Source organism: Chrysoperla carnea, chromosome 3, assembly GCF_905475395.1.
Source record: "Chrysoperla carnea chromosome 3, inChrCarn1.1, whole genome shotgun sequence".
NCBI lineage: Eukaryota > Metazoa > Arthropoda > Insecta > Neuroptera > Chrysopidae > Chrysoperla > Chrysoperla carnea.
The window spans coordinates 48,009,245-48,028,673 of record NC_058339.1 but is presented as its reverse complement, the minus strand read 5'-3'; the positions used below and the strand labels follow the sequence as shown (position 1 = coordinate 48,028,673).

Genomic DNA, 19,429 nt, shown 5'->3' with positions numbered 1-19,429 from the left:
AACGCCATTTTCTCTATTCTAATCGCTTTCTAATTTTGACACAATAACGGATATAGACACGACAACCTTAAAACCATGTAGAATATTCTATAGCATAACTAAACTGGAAAAGTCAACAGTCTATGATTTGTACTAGCCAGACATTTTTCAATTTTGCCACATCTAATTTAAATAAGTTTACCCATACCGTTGTTGTGCAGCACACCAAGAATTATCCTCACTTGTCCAAAATAATGGTAACGCCGATTTTGCTATCGATCATCGGCATTTATATAATGGATTATTTGAAATAATTATGTAATTAATTATTCTTCATATGAGTCATGTCACAATAAATGACTTAAATATTATGAATAAGTTTTCATGTTGATAGATTTTAAATCAAACAGTGGATTTTTCACACATAGACAAAATATCCTCAAAGTGACAATCTCGTTAAATTTATCCACGCATGCCTTATTAACGATATTCCAGCATGGTATTTGCAGTTTCTATGTTAAAGCAATGGTACAATTTTTTTTTCGACAGAATTTAACGAAAAATTAAATTTAAGAATTTAATAATGCTTACTATTAATTCCCAAAGTTTCAGAAATTTTGACCGTTTAAAATGGGAAATAATTATGCCAACGTCCCAATTTCGATCAATTTACGTCAAAATTAATATCTCGAAAGTGAAAATTAATTTCTAAATTTTTTGTTTAGAATTTTATTGTATAAACATTTTTTTCTACTTTTTCTTCAATATATAATAATATCATAAAAATTGTTGGAGAGACCGGACATTTTACATGCTTTAAATGGGACATGACCCTCAAAATCGCGAACTTTGTCTTTAAATATCTCGCGATCTAAACGGTCAAAAATTATGAAATTTTAGGAATTCATAAATAAAGCTATTATAAACCCGAGAAAAAAAATTCGGCCAAATCTGTCGAAAAGTGATTTCATGCTGGTACTACCTTAAAAACTGAATCGAACGTTTCATAATTATTACTCTCTTAATTCCCAAACTACTCTTTTTAAAATAACGTCAACATAAATTTGTTGAGAATCATATTTTTTCACACAAAAAAAAATATAAAAAATCAAAAAAAGAAGAGAAATATATCATTTTAAGAGAACATACCGCCATATGTACGAGAAAACCGAATGCTTTTTAACTGGTACTCAACATGACGGGTAGATATTTTACTTTCTTATTTCATTTTGTTTGAAAATGTGAATATCATACAACAAACTATGTTATACAAATGGTGAAATTGTTTATTTTTTTCAATGTACGTTTTTCTTTTTTGAATTAGCTAAAATTTTGTAATGCCACTAAAAGCATTTTACTTCAAATTAAGGATTACTATATAGCATCTAAATAGTTTGCTTTTTAGCCGTAAGCTTTCTACATTGGTAAACATTGAGTTGCTTGACATTCTGCGTTTGATTTCGATAAAAAAAAATTACAAATCGTTTTTAATGAAACTTATCAAAAATTCAGCAAATAAATGTATATATTTTCAGATATGGAAATCGTTATTGTTGAAAATCCTGATCAAAATAATAATAATAATCAAATAAATCAAACTTGTTAAATTTTTCTATTGCCATCAGTTCTTGATAAGTAAGCCGAATTTCGAGTTAATCCGACGTTTTGAAGGGGGTCTAAATCATGTTTAGTTTCTCTTACATAACATCATACTAACTAACATACGTATGAAGCTAATTAAAGCGTGTTAATTAGAACATGGGACCATGGAGTCGAAATTATAAGCTCTAGTTTTCAAGGAGAGTTTACACAACCCATTTTGGTCGAATTTAGCGAATCTGCTCACAAAGCTAGTACCATTATTATTTTTATTTTGCATATCTTTTTTGATGAAATCAATTTGACATACCTAAAAGACTATGAATCAAAAATATATTGTTTATTAAATTATCGTAAAAAAAGCATACACAAATATAGAATTTTACAAATAACATTTTATCCCATTTCATATGTACACAAAAAAACAAAATATATACACACTACAGGAATACTTTGTTGAAATATTGGTATCTAAGGACTAATATTTCTTTGTTTAGTGAACTATGTTACGTAATTTATTGTTTTAGACAAAAATATAGTTAAAATATTTATTGTGTTGATATTATGCGCGCGCGAGTTTAAAATACATGAAAAACAGCATACACGCGCGGATACAAAAGAATCAGCAACATTTCTTCTAAATCATGAATATTTAAATAAACTGTTTAAAAAAAAGAAATTTTATGTGCATAGATGGGAAATGTTGATATACCAATGGGTTTAAAAAAATATATTACTCGTTTATAAAATGATTTATTTTACAGTGAAACATCTTTAAACTTTAAATAATTAACAAGCAAAAATTGAAAAATCTTAATGCTTCTCGACGAAATTATTACACTTGATGGTGGAAGTCCATGAAAATTTAAATTTTCAGATTTCCAATATAAAACTTCAACATTTTGAATTATACATTCCTAAATATTAAGTCAAATTTTAAAAGAGAGAAAGTTTTAATTTGCATGTAACACTTGTTTGGGCGTAAATTATAAATTTCAGTTGAATATATTCAATATCAAAAATATTAGACCAACAATTATATTGAAAAACTATTACCCAATTAAAAAAAGAATCTAATAAAATCTATTTGTAATGTCTAATTTGGTTGTCAGCTTTAATTTTATCGCAAAATTCCAATAATAAAATTTGTTAAGGTGTTATTTTTATTTATTTAAATTATTGAAATCATTTTCAAAGTTTTATTAGATTTTTACAATCAATTTTCTCAAAAAATATCAATTTTAATGAAAGTTTACTGTACACTCTTTGTTTTTTTATAAATTGAATGTAGAAAAATTGTGAGCACTTGTAAATTCTCGTTTAAAATATGAACACCAACAAAACTAAGAGAAATATATATCCCGTACACAAGGGGTAAATGCTCTAGTGTTTCTAATTCTCAACTACAAAACAAAACATACAATTTGCAAGCCTAAAAGATAGGCTACATAGGTACTAAAATTAATACTGATTTGTGTTACTTTCCACAAAAAATAGTTTTGGATTATAATTTACTTCGTGTTTTTTAATGAATATTGGTCTAACAACAAAGACGTACCGGTAAAAGGCTTAAGTCCTTTATAATATGATCTAGAAAAACAAATCATCCAAATTCGGATTTCGATGTCATCAACAGCTAGCCGACCGACAGTGTGCATTACATTGAAACATTTATAGTTTGGGTTTTATCTGGGGCAGTACTCTGATCCTGACGGAATAATAAGATTATCAATTTTTGGAATTCCTTAAAACAACAATTCTAGCCTATTTCGATAAGTTCAACTCACACCAACAAAAAACTGAAAGTGCTTGAGAAAAGACGTACGACTTTTAAAATAGTTAGAAACTATTCGACGAAGTAAATTTTTTATTCCATTCTTCATTATTGCTGGTATAAGCCTATCAGCTCCTAAATTAATAGTAAAAACGGGAATCAACCACTATTTGAACGAATCTGAACAAGTCATGTTGCTTCCAAATCCGGAGTCCAGATACAATTTTTGGCTTTACCAAAATTTTATTCTAAAAGATAACATTTATACAAATACTTTATATACTTTTTTTCTTACAGAATTACGCGAAGCATTTGAAGCTGAAGCCCAAGAAGTGAAAAAACCACGATTATTATTAACAGCCGCTGTACCAGTTGGACCTGATAATATTAAAAGTGGTTATGATGTACCAGCCGTAGCATCCTATTTAGATTTTATTAATTTGATGGCATACGATTTTCATGGTAAATGGGAACGTGAAACTGGACATAATGCACCATTATATGCACCAAGTAGCGATTCAGAATGGCGTAAACAATTATCTGTTGATAATGCAGCCTCAATGTGGGTACGTTTAGGTGCACCAAAAGAGAAATTAGTTATTGGTATGGCAACATATGGTCGATCATTCACATTATCAAATACAGACCGTTTTAGAGTCAATTCGCCAGCAAGTGGTGGTGGAAAAGCTGGTGAATATACTAAAGAAGCTGGATTTTTGGCGTATTATGAAGTGAGTTTTTCCATTTTTTTTAAAGTACGTCCGTTTTAGTACCCAAAATATAATTTTTTTTTTTTTTATTCAATTTTTTACATTGAAAAAATGGAAACAATATTTTAGGAAGGCTGAAAACAAATATGGGTTCACATTTTTTGAAGTCATTTAAAACCTTAAATTGTGCATTTGGCTTTTAAAAAAATACAAAGGCGCCACTTCTGAATTATGACTCCCATATCTTTTTTCTCTAACATCATGAAAGGTTTATAGCTAATGCAGGAATGTTGCCAAAAGGATACTCGCTGCTTCTCGGCCGAAAGATTTATTGTCCAAATTATAAATTCCACCAAAAAGGTCGTGAATTATTTTTATCAAATTTATTATATTCTACATTTTTCAACTTTTAATTTTATCCCCCACACTCCTGCTTCTACTTTCACCTGGCAAGTTGGTTTACGACGCCCTTGATTTGTTTATCTTTCCAGCAATATAAATGCACACCTTTTTTTTTGTTTTGAAAAATCTAAAATTCATTTTCTTATAGATTTGTGAAATGTTACGAAATGGTGCATCATACATTTGGGATGACGAAATGAAAGTACCATATTTAGTTCATGGTGATCAATGGGTTGGTTTTGATGATGAACGATCAATTCGTAATAAAATGCAATGGATCAAAACAAATAACTTTGGTGGTGCTATGGTATGGACTGTTGATATGGATGACTTCACTGGCCAAGTATGTGGTGGCAATGTAAAATATCCATTGATTGGTGCTATGAGGTAAGTTTGTTTCGAAGGATTTACTAGTTTTTGAAAATATGCAGGCTCTTAATTTGAAATTCTTTTTTTAAGTTCTTTAAAACAAGTTTGACATTTAAATCTTTCTTGTTATTTCAAACAAAGACTGAACTTTTAAGTAAATACAAAATCGAAAGTTCAGTTCAACAGATACTCAACTTAACATGTCACAAACTCCCTTCACAAACAAGAAGTTTCTTTTCATTTAGTGTTTCTTCTTTGCTTCAAATTAAATTTCAATTGTTGTAACATTTTACAGAGAAGAGCTACGCGGAATTTCACGAGGTAAAAATGCCAAAGATGTTGATTGGCAAGAAGTAGCTGGTGCAATTGAAATAGAAGTGACTGAAAAACCTCAACCAATCAAAATCAGTGTTTCTGAAGTATTAAACCGGGTACGAAAACCAACAAAACACATTGTCTTGAAACAATCAACCCAAGAAGTAGAAAAGAATGGTAAGTTTAAATTGAAACAGATTAAAGCATTTAATATTTACCTGAATTAATTAATAAACAGAAGCTACCGTAATGCCCTTCATGGGTTTTCGTGGGCTTCGTGAAGAAACTTATTCAAATGTCAAATTTAACTTTTAACGAATGAGACAACGATCTAAACTCTTGATTCAAGAAAATAGTTAATTCAAGAAAGTATTGAGCTGCTTAAAAATAAAGTATAGCAAGTGTATGTTTTCATGAACCCAGAAAATTCTTTTTTTCCACATTTTTTGGCAACTAGTACTTGTTATAATAGTCTATCTTGTGCAGATAACATGGCAGATTATCAGCCACAATACTGTTATTATGTATATAAAGAAGAGAGCTTAAATAAAGTTTGATTCGACATCATCACATATCATCCTTTTTAGGTCAAAGACAAAGATTTGTTATATTATACTATGGTCAAGAGTAATATTTGAGAGCTATTTCCGTAGGTCATATCTTACAATTTCTTCCTCGAAAAACAAAGAAGATAAACAAATACACTTAACAAGGTTGAGTGTACATATCGTCCGATGTTCGATATTTATCAATTTTGAGCTTACTTCAACATTAAAAATTTCTCCATTGAATGATGAAAAAGAAAGGCAAGGAATTTGCCATTCAAATTGTTAGCCGTTCTGAAATGATTATTGTGTCTTTTTCTATGCCTGTTGTATTAAAAACTCTCATTCAGAAAAGAAGAAAAACTTTAGTATGTTTGACATAATCTAACACATAACAAAATTACTGCTCGTAAACAAGAAGAATGGAAAATGTAATTAGTAAAGAAAAGAAAGTTAAAAAAATAAAAAGAATACTGGTACTTATATTTTTAAAATCAATTAGAACATTTTCGAGGAGATATGTTTATTATGTTCATTGCAGAAAAGATAAAGTTTTTTCTTTTTTTTTTTTTTAATTTAAATTTATTGCTTTATGAAAAATTCATTAAATTAAAAAATATAAATTTGATTAAAACATGTACTGGTTTTATACAATTAAGGTTCTGTAAACTGAACATGTTTTAAGATATTATTTTAAACAATTTTGTGTTTACTTTATGTTTTCCCACCATATTCAAATACAAAAAATAATTCATACAGGATAGCGTAAAATTCTGTCTCATAGTTTTGGTTATCTCCCATCCACACTTTTGTGGAGTAACCTCACCGAGTATCTCGCAAAATTTGCTATGAAATTGTTGGACAACAATGTTGTGTAAGTACAATTCATAATAGCTGCAAGAACAACACAAGTAATCAAGATGATTTTCGGCTTTTCTCGCTAGGATTCCACTCACGCGTTGACTTTGACTCGGATACCAAAAATCGCTTTTTATCGAAGTCAGATAAAGAAAGGCGAGGATAGACGTGACATCACAAGTATCTCCTCCACACTCTACGGCCGCTTTGTGCTACTTCGCAAAGGTGTGGAGGAGGCTTCAGAATTCAGAATTCAAAATCAACAAAGAATTGTTTATACGCCAGAGTTGCTTATATACCAATCAGGTGAAACAAGTTGAATAAAAAGTTTAAAAAAATGTTTTCATCACTAATTCAGGAATTTTAGTTCAAAACAAAACCTTGAAATAACATGAGTATTACATTATATACAAGTGTGTGACAATTTATTTTTGTTATGACTGTACCGCAAAGGCGTTCGATAATATCTATGCAGCTTAAAGCAAGTATTACAAAAAGTATTCATTTCTTACCAGTTAAGTAAAGAACTATTTTGTAACCAAAAAAGGAGAAGGTTCTCAATTCGACTGTATTTTTTCATGTTTTTACCTCAGATTTCGACTGGCTGAATCGATTTTGATGATTCCTTTTTTTATTTGCTGGTGCTTCCCTTATGATCCCATTTCAATTTGGTCCAGTTCTGACAATAGCCATGAGAAAGCCATATAAGTCTTAAATTTGCATTGAAGCGACAAATGGGCGAATAACTCAATATCACGCCAACCGATTTCGATTATAATTTTTTAGTGACAAATGAGTGATGTACTTACTAATATTCACTAAAAATCACAAAATACAAAAACAAAGTCCGACTTAAAAAAAAAATATTCCAAAACAAATTAATATGCACTAAAAAGTAAAAAAATAACGATAATAATGTAGTTATACAATTATTGTTATTTTTGGAGTCGGTGTCAGTCAAGTTAATGTTGCAAACTGTTCTGTCACAGTTGTTTCCTTGGCTGACACCGATTCCAAAAATAACAATAATTGTAACTACATTATATTATCGCTATTGTTTTACCTTTTAGTGCATATTAATTTGTTTTAGAATTGTCTTTTCTGGTTTTTTTAACGATAGTTAAAACCATATTTGACATTAAGATTTTTTTTCCTTCACAAAAACGGTGAAATGTCTACATAATTTTCCTAATAAGAGCGTTTTACTAGCTAAATAATTTGAACGGACAAATACAAAAAACGATTCACAAATTGTAAAGTCACTTTTGGGGATGTTAAGTCACAAATTATTCTTCCTTGAAAAAAATGTATCGAATCAGTCATTAATGAATGCACATTTAAAGTTCACGTGAACAAAACCATGGCCACAGGGAACAGATGGTAATATCATATAACATTTTCAGTACGTAATTAATATATTGAGGATAGATAGTAGAAGTTTATTTTGTTTAATTTGCTATTTTTTATATTTATACGTTTTATACGTGTATTGTATATTGAAAATATCAAAAAACCACTGATTTAACACTTCCCTTTTATGATATAAATAAATCTGTATACCGTGTGAATACCATGAAGTAAAAAGTATGTTCAAAACTCCTAGTCATTGATACTGAGAATATCATATATCTCTTTCAATCTTCTAGAAATAGGTATTGTGAGTGATTTTTGAACAGGGTATTTCCATTTATTACTTCCAATGCAGACTTTTTGAAGTTCATTGAAGTCGATTGAGCTGAAATTTTGCATGCATATGTAAATCCGGAGATAATACATTTTATGGTCTGACTTTTCTACCGCTTCCACCATATTTTATATATATATACGTTTTTTAGTTTTAAATAAAATACTTTTTAACGTACAAGCATTTATTGTACTTAAATTTTCCTACAATAAACGCACTTTTTTTGAATTAAAATTAACGAATCCTAGAAAATTCGAACAGATTCTGCAATAAAAATCAAATTACCCGGCTGGTTGTGTGGCCACTTACATATGCGCACTTTTTGGACAAAGTTTATTTTCTTCATACAATTAGCAAAATTGTTAGGTACTTTTATTTAAGTGCTTGAACGTCACATGACACACACGTTTTACTTTTTCCTGCAAAATACAGATATTAAATATTTTTAGTGAACACTCCGTATAAATAGAAAGTTCGTTCTTTTGAAAAATCTGATACAAATTGTAATAGTATCTATATCGGTAACTGCCTTGCCTGCGCCTGCAGAAAATATATTAAAACAAGTAAAAAGAAAGAATTGACTGAGTGAATTGTTGAAATACTATGTATAGATAGGGTTGAAAGTCAGTGCTTGCATTATTTTTAATAATTTAGAATTGTTTTGACTTTCGTAAATTTCGCAAATTTTCGAAAGTATTTTCTATAATTTTTTTTTGTTTTGAGTATCTTCGCAAGACCACAAGTTGAAGCTACCTGCAAATCTTTTATAGTTTTGAAGAAAATGGTGTCCATTTTCATGTTTTGTACCAAATTTGCGCTCTCGCGAGTAAACAATATTGTTTACAAAAAATGTTATTTCTATAAGGAACATTTTTTATACATTTAAATTTTTCTTCTATCTCTAACGGTTTAACAGATGAGTCCTACAAATACAAGACCCAATTGACCTTTGTTGCTCATTACCGAACTCAAACTCGATTTTTACGTCCTGATCACGCTATAAAAATTTTAGCTTGACTTTATTTCTCGATTTATAGTGTTGACACAAACGGACAAACGGAAATTAACTAATTAATTGATTTTTAAAACACCTATATAAAAATTTTGTGCGTATCATCAATACTTGTAACCGTTACAAACTTGGCAGTAAAATTAGTATACCTTGATATATTGCAAATACACTGGGTATAACAATAATTGATATTATGCTGTATCAGCATTTAATAAATAATTAATAATATTTCATATTTGCTAAAAATATAAGTTTTATCGCTAACAGTAAGTAATTTAGATAATGATCACCAGCTGAGTCTAAATATTGACTCTTATTTTGTCACTTTTTCTGCAAACATACACGAAAAATGAAGGAAAGCATTCTTATAAGCAAAATCCTAATACATATGAGTTAATTTAGACTTCAATAAATGTAGATCCCTGAATGATGTGTTACACCTCTTTCAAAATAACTGCAAAATTAATGATATATAAGACATATATCCAATACTTTAATAAAATATACATTTTTACTTTTATAAATAAAATAGTGCCATAAGAAGAAGTTTAATTTTTTTAAATCTCCTTTGCAGTTCGTAAACCACAAATATTATGTTATATGACAAGCTGGTCCCAAAAACGTCCAGGAGCTGGTAAATTCACGCCAGAGGATATTGAATCATCACTATGTACACACATTATTTATGCATTTGCCACATTAAAAGATCATAAATTATCTGAAGCAACTGACAAAGATCCAGAAATGTACGATCGTGTTGTGGCTTTGAGAGAAAAAAATCCAGATTTAAAGGTATAGTATTAAATTTATTATGTTTTTTTCTTAATTGATGACTTATGGCTTCTATTTCAAAACAGGTATTTCTATGCGTTTGCCAGAAAGTTAAATAAGATAGTAAAAGTACTCTTCGATTGAAATATATAACATATATCTAGTTTCATTAAAATCAGTCAAACTGACCATAGGTAAAATACGATCAAAATTACACAAACAAAATTCAATATATAAGCTTAATATACCTTGCATAACGAACAAATGTTACTATCGATAACTAACATGAGATATATCAATAGACATTATTGTATATGAAGGACTCAATTCTCATTGTGGTTTCTCTTTTTGTTATTACAATTAGTATTCACGGGTGTAGATAAATATTTTGTAAATAAATAATATAAAAAAATTAATATAAATGTATTTTACTACAAATTCAACTGTAAGTTTGAAAGTATTACATTTTTTTTATTTACAGAATAAATTAGTAGTTAACAATTTTAAATAAAACTCCAGGGAATTTCCTTCTCTATACAGTTTTAATATTAAATGTACGTTAGTTAGTTGACTTCCATATCATCAAATTTTAAAGATATACTTCCATTTTTTTTTTTTATATATAAAAAAAATATTTATATATATATATATATATATATATATATATATATATATATATATATATATTTCTAAATTGGTTTGCAATAATTGATTTTCGAAAAATAATTTGGTGGATAAAGAATGATATTATATACAGAGTGGTCCAAGCTAATGACAATTTTTTAATACACTTCTAGTCGGAAAAGCGTCGTTTTCTCCGAGTCTAGATACACATTTATAAGCAAGCCTTTTGGCAATAATCACAAAAATGCCATTGTATCTCGAATAAGACGCTTTCCCAGCCATAAGTGTAATGAGAACTTGTCTTCATCATTATTTGGATCAACCATTTAATAAAGTCCTGAAGTTGAACCCTTCTGTTAAAGAGTCAGGTTGAAAAAGCTAATTTGTTATTGATTCTAATAATTCTCTATTGATCGATTCTTTAGATTTATTTCGATAATATTTTTGGAAGAACGGTGGGATCGCGCAACAGAAACGCCTTGTTATTGCTAGCTTAAATATCGCTTTTTATTTACGAAAAGCTGTCCACGAATTTCTTTTTATTATACCTTCTCCTGGGTATAAAAGTTTCACATCAATTGGCAATAGGAGATTTTAAAATTACATATACATCGTAAAAGAATTAAACAATGGTAGTTGTGATTGATGTTTTAAAAAAAATTTATTTATTTATTTACACTGTTTATTCGCATATTTTTTTCTCTGTTTTGGTTTTTCATATTTTCCTTTGTTTTTAATGCTATTTTTCGTATTTTTATTTATGAAATGCTGTTAAATTTGGATTACAGCCAATATGTGTTATTTTTTTAAATTTAAATGGAATGAAAACAAACGAAAATATTCAAAATGGACACAAATATTTTATTTACATAATTTCCTAGTTTGCTTTTACTATTTTTGATTTCTAGAGAAAGATAACACTCAAAAATACAACATTATTTTTTCAACAAATTTGCCAAAGGTAACATTTTTCCCCTATATATTCTTAAAATTTTTCAGATACTGTTGGCAATCGGTGGATGGGCATTTGGATCAACTCCATTCAAAGAATTAACAAGCAATACTTTCCGTATGAATCAATTTGTGTATGAAGCAATTGAATTTTTAAGAGATTACAAATTTAATGGATTAGATGTCGATTGGGAATATCCACGAGGCGCTGATGATCGTACCTCATATGTAAATTTACTCAAAGAATTACGTTTAGCATTTGAAGGTGAGGCCAAGAGCTCTGGACAACCACGACTACTTTTAACAGCCGCTGTACCAGCATCCTTCGAAGCTATTGCTGCCGGCTATGATGTACCAGAAATATCGAAATATTTAGATTTTATTAATGTAATGACTTACGATTTCCATGGACAATGGGAACGACAAGTTGGACACAACAGTCCATTATTCCCTCTAGAAAGTGCTACTAGCTATCAGAAAAAATTAACCGTCGATTTTTCCGCTCGTGAATGGGTAAAACAAGGTGCTCCAAAAGAGAAATTAATGATTGGTATGCCAACATATGGACGGTCATTCACATTGGTTAATACTACACAATTCGATATTGGCGCACCAGCATCAGGTGGTGGTGTTGCCGGAAAATATACAGCAGAAGCTGGTTTTATGAGTTATTATGAAATATGTGATTTCTTGCATGGTGATAATACAACATTAGTTTGGGATAATGAACAACAAGTACCATTCGCATACAGAAAAGATCAATGGGTTGGATTCGATGACGAAAGAAGTTTAAGAACAAAGGTAAACATTAAAAGTTGTATAATAACATAATATGATAAACATTACTCCACTTCTACGAAAACTCATTGTATCTATATCACTCACAGCTCATTCGAAAGTATAAGAATCATTTTTCAAACCCTATCGCTGTATGTCGACGATCCGAAGAGACAACAAAATTTCCCCCTTAATTTAATAAATATTGAAAACTTTGAGCAAAAAGTCCAGTAAAAGTTGAAAGCTTGGTCAGTTATCTTTGAATGCGCTTTTAACCATTCCTGTACAATTTTTTAACCAAACAACTTTCTTTTGTTTCACTTTTTTGAATAATGATATTAAGACAACATTTAACCGAAATGTTTTTGGAATATTATATAAATTCATGTTTTTTTATAGATGGCATGGTTGAAAGAAGAAGGTTTTGGTGGTATCATGATTTGGTCTGTTGATATGGATGATTTCCGTGGACAATGTGGATCTGGAAAATTCCCATTAATGAATGCTATGAAACAAGAATTAAATGATTATAAAGTTCGTTTAGAATATGATGGACCATTTGAAAGTTCAAGTCCAAATGGACAATATACAACGAAAAATCGTAAGTGTTTGCTGCTATATATACGTAACATACTGTTTATTAGACATTTTTTCCTTATGTTCCCATAATACGAACATAAAAAAAATCATCATTTTGAGTACTGGTTTTACCGCTGGGCCAAATCATTGTTGATCACATTTTCACGTATTAATGATCGTGTCAAAAAATACGCCAAATAGGGCTACGTATTACCGGTGTTAGAGGGCTGATTCGAAGTTAATTTTGAAGAAATGTCTATTTACTCATATTCACCGAATAAAATGCAGAATTCCACCTTATGCTCTAGATTTGATCCCTAGTGGCTATTTCTTGTACACAAAACTTTTGAATTACTTTTACATCCAAAATGGTGAATTTGGAAGTAATTCATTCATCCAATTTTACAAAAAATTTGTGACATTAGTAGAATGTCACAAATATCACGAGAATTTCCATATCACGAGAACTAAAAGTCTCCAAATTTTGACCTGTATGTTAACGATACATTACAAAAAATGTTTTTGCTAACATATTTATTTCTATCTTTTACAGCAAATGAAGTTGTATGTGAAGAGGAAGATGGTCACATCAGTTATCATCCCGATAAAGCAGATTGTACAATGTATTATATGTGTGAAGGTGAACGTAAACATCACATGCCATGTCCACAGAATCTTGTATTTAATCCAAATGAAAATGTATGTGATTGGCCAGAAAATGTAGAAGGTTGTATGCATCACACACAAGCACCACCAACACGATAAAAATATTTTTAATTTAATAAAATAGTTTTATTGTTTTATTTTTAAATTTAATTTTAATATTATTATTTTTTTAATAATTTTTAGTAATGTATATTTATAATTATAAAATTCAAACAAAATACAACGCTTCTTTTTTTATTATAATTTTTTATTTTTCTGTGTAATAAGTTTTTTCTTTCTTACACACTTGTTTCTTTTATCATGTTTTTCTTTCCTTTTCTTTTTTAATGTTAAAATTATATTTATTTAAAATTTTTGGATTTTATTTTGCCAAAATATTAACGAATAATATTTAGGATGTCCAAATTAAAAAAATTAACTAACACAATTTTTTTAAATTTTGTATTTCGGATATATGCATACTAGAACTGTACTGAGTACGATGAACAAAATAGAATTTCACAAATATAGAACATTTGATTTCAAATAAAAATTACAAAGACATGATACGTAAATCTTTTTCAAAATTTTTATGAAACGTTCTTCAAACAATGAGTAGGGACTAAACTGATAAAAAATTGTCTAAATATGCTTAGTTTTTAATGGAGATGCTTGGCATTGGGCTTATAAAAAGTGAATTAATTTAAGTTTTTGGTATTTTCCCAATTTTACAAAGAAAAATCTGATGCAAATTTTCCATTTACGTAACAGTAAACTAATAAAAAGGTAAACCTCAAAATTATATAATATTTTTCAGTAGGAAAATTTAAACTTATAGAAACAAAATTACAAAACTTGCCTTTTTATTTTAGCCTTCTTGGTCTTATCTAGCTAACAAAAAATTAAAACTTAAAATTAAAGGGTGTCTTCTTTCTTCTTATTCTTTCGTAATAACATTTCAACATCTTAATTTATTTAAAATTACTCCAATTTATCAAAAATAAATAAATAATTAAAATTTAGAAAATTTGTTTTTCTTGAATTAATGCATATTGTGACTCAAAATTTGTAAAATGTTAAAATTCAATTAATTTTAACGAATATATTTATTTAATGTGCTAATAAAATAATATTTTGGAGCATTGTATGACATTTCAAAATTTATAAAAATAAAGGTAAACCCGTAAAAATCTACAACAGAAATATCTAAGAATATAAATGTTTTATTTTTTGTGATTTGTGTAAATATTAAATTGCTATTATGTATTGTTTGCATAAGAAAATTTGTATTATTATTTTTTACTATATTTTATAAAATTATGTTTTCTTTATTTTTTTGTAAAATTTTTAATAAGATAACCAACCATTTTATGTAAATAAACAAATAAATTTTAGAAAAAGTTTTGTTTTTATTTTATTTAAAATAATTTTCAGAGCTAAAAGCAGTGAATTACGCTGTAAGAAGAAGTGAAGGAAAGTGATTATCTTCTTAAGGTAACACGAGCACCAAAGCCAGTTTTTTTTTTAATTTTCACCGTCTAGTTTTGGAGAAATCAATGAAAACATATCATCCATCTACCGTTTTAACATTAAACCAATCTTAAATATGCCTACTTTTGAAGTCATTGATTTATTTTAACTATCGAGTAACCCCCACCCCCTCTAAAATTTTCAGAATTAATTTAGTACAACTTGCCTTGGTGTTCGTATATCCTTAATATGGTTCCAAGTTTTAATATTTTTTTGGTTCAACTCTAGAACTTTATGAGTATTCAAAATTAAAAAAAATTTTTTATCAGTACCATTTTTCACCGAAACGAAGTTTATGATAGCTTATGAAATCTGAAAGTTATAACTAAAAAATGTTGTTAAAAAATCTCCTGGCCTTGTTTTACGACGACATTACTGTAGTAAGGTGGTCATTAAGTAAAAATTGAAGATAACCGTTTGCTTGAAAAAAAACTTAAATTGGACGTTAAATACTATTAATGGATTTCTTAACTTCGTTAAAGGCATTCCGGTGCCAATTTCAATTTAACAAAATTAGTGATGAATTTCAATTTTTCTTATTATTATTTCAATCTATATTTGTTGCAACCTTAACGTACCAGTGTCAATTAGTGTAAATGTTAAAAAAATAGCTAAAGAACTACTGGAAATTATCTTATTCTAAGTCTAATTGGATAGAAAGATTGAATTTTGATCACAGGTAAGACGGGCTTGTTTTTATTAAAAAATTATAGCAGCTGGAACAAAATGAGTCAGGCGCATGAGATAGTATTTTAGGATTAAATAATAAAATAGCATCATAAAAACTATCAAAAGATTTACAAGAACAAAGAGAAACAAGGGAATGTTGAGGTAATTTTCTTAAAAAAGCTAAAGGGAACCAACTTTGAATGTGAATGTTATTACTGGAACCCCGTCTAGCTGGCTAACATATTCCCATGATATACGTTTTATCCCACGTTTTATCCATGATATAAATAATTCCTTTTTTGCCTTAACTATGTATTTTAGGTTTTTTTTTATTACAAAACGCTATAGATCCCGCTTAGATGTGTATGTGTTTTTGCTTAGTCATAAAGTAGTTTAAATACCCACTGACAAAAAATATGTTTTCAATAAAGAAAAGCCATCACTTTTATACTAACAAACAGTCTCCATGTCTGTGCAGTAAATTACTCAAAATATAAACAATATAACCTTTAACCTTTTTATACGTACTGACCTAACCTCGAACATTAATCTTTTTAAACGTAACATATGCTCCGAGCTATATACAATACCTATATGTTTATACATTTTAAAGTACATATACGTTAATGAATGTGCATATTATTGTAAATATATTAAATTTTATATTGTAAATAATAATTTTGTAATGTGTAGTGTAATATATTTTATGTTATACAGTAACAATTTTAATATGCAAATAGCGTTTTGGCAATGTCCACTATAAATAGTTATTTCTTCTTCAACACTATCATGTTTTGAATACTAACTAAATATAAAATACTCAACTCAACCTATTCATTCAATAATATAATATGCTTTGGTCCAGTTAAGTCTATAATAGATTATATGCTTTAAAACTTGCTCTGCGATACAAGGAATTCCTTAACTTATGTGTTATGAATGGTTTTTATTATTATTATTTTAGCAATGAGAAGGAACATTTGAGCTCAAAAGAAACTCTAACACCGTTTCATTTCACATTTGATTTTTAATCGTTTACCTCTAGGTACTGTAAAGTAATGCATTATCTTTAAAACTCGCGGAAAAACCTTAATTTTGTAAATACAAATATACAGGGGTAGGATATGAGTTACTTTAAAATGACATTTTCCATACCAATTCAATTTACACTTAAATTTACCTGATAAAATTGTTACTCCAAAAATACACTTTGCTTATAGAAATGTAGACAATTCAGTTTAGAGAGGCTGTAGGGATGGATAAAGCTTCCAAATGGATTCCATTCTTTTCTAATAGTTTCCAAATTCTTATAATTGACCCTCACTTCTAAAGTGATATTTTGCTGGAAGACGGATCCTCGAAGTACCCAATTAAGGCTTCAAAAAGACTAAGATACACTGATAGATCATTGTGTATCATTTCACAACGTCGTTCTTCAAGACGTAATAAAAAAACGATAAAAACAGTGATTAATCTTATAAGGATGTTGGAGGGAAAAATGAACAATATTGCTCAAAGAAGTTATGGTCGTTTCCTCAGGTGTTTTTTCCGTAAATCTACAACAATACCATTGACAAACTATTATTTTTCTAGACCCAAATATCTCAAAAATAAACATAAATTTTGATCGAAGCGGTTATGATTTACACTATTAAAGAAATTTTTGTTTTCGGTATTTTTTAAATAAAAACTTAAGTTAAAATTTCAAAAATTTCTAATCTTCCGGACATGCGTAGGACTTATTCAATCCGATTGTCCAAAAAGAGGATAAATGTCTTTACAAATGTTGTTCACGACCCTCCCTTTCGTAGATTACCCGTGGTGGCAGAATTTCCCGTAGCGAGGCGCAATATTATTTGAGTAATAATTTTGAAATATTCCGTACCATAATATTTATAGATTCCTCAATGCACCACCTACCTACCTACCAACCTAACCATATGAAACTGTTATATAACTTGTTTTACAGTTTCTCTCATAGATGTTCGTTAGTGCCTATATTGTATGGTGTGTATAGATCTCCTATACCTACGATATATTATTTGCTTGTATTGCTGCTGTTGCTTACTATACTATTTTAAACATTTCAAAGTAACTGTTTTCATTGAATATATTGTAAATAATTCATTATCGATTTGAAAATCTACCAAACTATCTATCTATATAATAAAATGGTTGAAATTTTTGTTCCTATATTTTTATGAATTATATAAATGAAAATACATTGAAATAGGTCAAATGTAAATAAATCGTGTTTGTTAAATCTATGCCATAGGTACTTATGTACCTCGCTCAAGAAAACGCGGCAACCTAGAAAAAAAATTCATATATTAAAGACTCGATTTAAATTTCGATAGTGTGTAATGAACTTTAATATAGTTAGCTTGCTAATATTATCGAATTTTTTATAGAAGTTTTGTTAAAATTAAATTGATTTCCATGCTTAATTGATTTTACCCCAAACCCGAACTACAAAATACAGTTGATAAGATCGTTACTTTATTCTTAAGTAAAGATAAAAACACAAATTTTGTTTTCGGATGTACCACAGTCGCCGTTGGGTAATTTTGCCTCCTGAAAATTAGAATAGTCACATAATTCGTAGTCCTTGACATTTTTTTCAGGTTACAATCATAAGATCGGTTTCTTACGGGAATTTATTATGAATAACCAAAAATTACGAAAATCACATTCAGCGTGATATCAGATTCATTCAATTCAAGATTTTTGAAAATGGAAGTTTGGTATTTGAACTATATCACGCTCAAGCTGGGACGACCCTAAAAAAATTAATCAAAATCATTTATTACGGTAATATTGACACAAAATTATGATAATCGAATTAAATTAAATGTAAGTATTGTCGTCTGTTTATTTCAAAGTAGGTATATGACGTTTTGAGTTAATTAAACTTTTAAATTTGAATCTCGTGAAGCTGATATCTCGAAAACTGTAATTTGAAATTAATTTTAGCGGTTTTTTTCCTAGGTTCAAAATAGTATACACAAAAGTTTTCATGAAAGTTGTAAGAAAGCAATTTTGTTACCATTTTTTATTTTCCAAAGTTAAGTTAGGTTATATTGGCTGACCACGAAGGACACACTTAGGCTATAGAGCCTAAACTGAAATTATCAGTGTGACCACGAAGGACACACTGATAATTTCATTTATCAGCTCCCCAATTATTTTCAGAAGCTGAGTGCATTTCCTTAATGCATATACCATGCACTACACCAGCCCAACACAACTATTAATTGAATTATTTTTTGTTGGGACGATGAGAATCGAACCCGCTACCATAGACATATCGCGGTCGGAATTGATTACGCCTTAACAAACTGAGCTACCATGGCTGACTTTATTTTCTAAAGATTCTTGTACGTTCTCACAAATATTTATTCGTATACCATATTTTGTCAGCCGCTCGAACGTAAAACATTCAACAAACAAACAATAACATTTTTTATTATTTCATTAAGTAAAGAATACAAGAGCATTAAGATTTGAATTGTTGTATATCTGTGTACATAGAGGTTTTATCTATATGAGTATTTCAAACCAGATATTTATCTATAACATAATAATCTATGTTACAAATTTTACGATTAAATAGACAGGATATAAAACCAATAATAT

General features: G+C 28.7%; 1 protein-coding gene across 1 annotated transcript in view; it reads left to right on the top strand.

Annotated features, from left to right (window-relative positions):
- LOC123294828 (chitotriosidase-1) overlaps nucleotides 1-13,749 on the top strand; it is a 34,626-nt gene extending 20,877 nt beyond the window's left edge. The window contains exons 3-9 of the mRNA XM_044875994.1: nucleotides 3,650-4,083; nucleotides 4,613-4,851; nucleotides 5,129-5,325; nucleotides 9,822-10,039; nucleotides 11,642-12,358; nucleotides 12,770-12,971; nucleotides 13,503-13,749. Coding sequence (XP_044731929.1) covers nucleotides 3,650-4,083; nucleotides 4,613-4,851; nucleotides 5,129-5,325; nucleotides 9,822-10,039; nucleotides 11,642-12,358; nucleotides 12,770-12,971; nucleotides 13,503-13,714 — 2,219 coding nt within the window. The 3' untranslated portion in view covers nucleotides 13,715-13,749. The remainder of the gene's footprint in view (nucleotides 1-3,649; nucleotides 4,084-4,612; nucleotides 4,852-5,128; nucleotides 5,326-9,821; nucleotides 10,040-11,641; nucleotides 12,359-12,769; nucleotides 12,972-13,502) is intronic.
- Nucleotides 13,750-19,429: the final 5,680 nt, after the last annotated feature.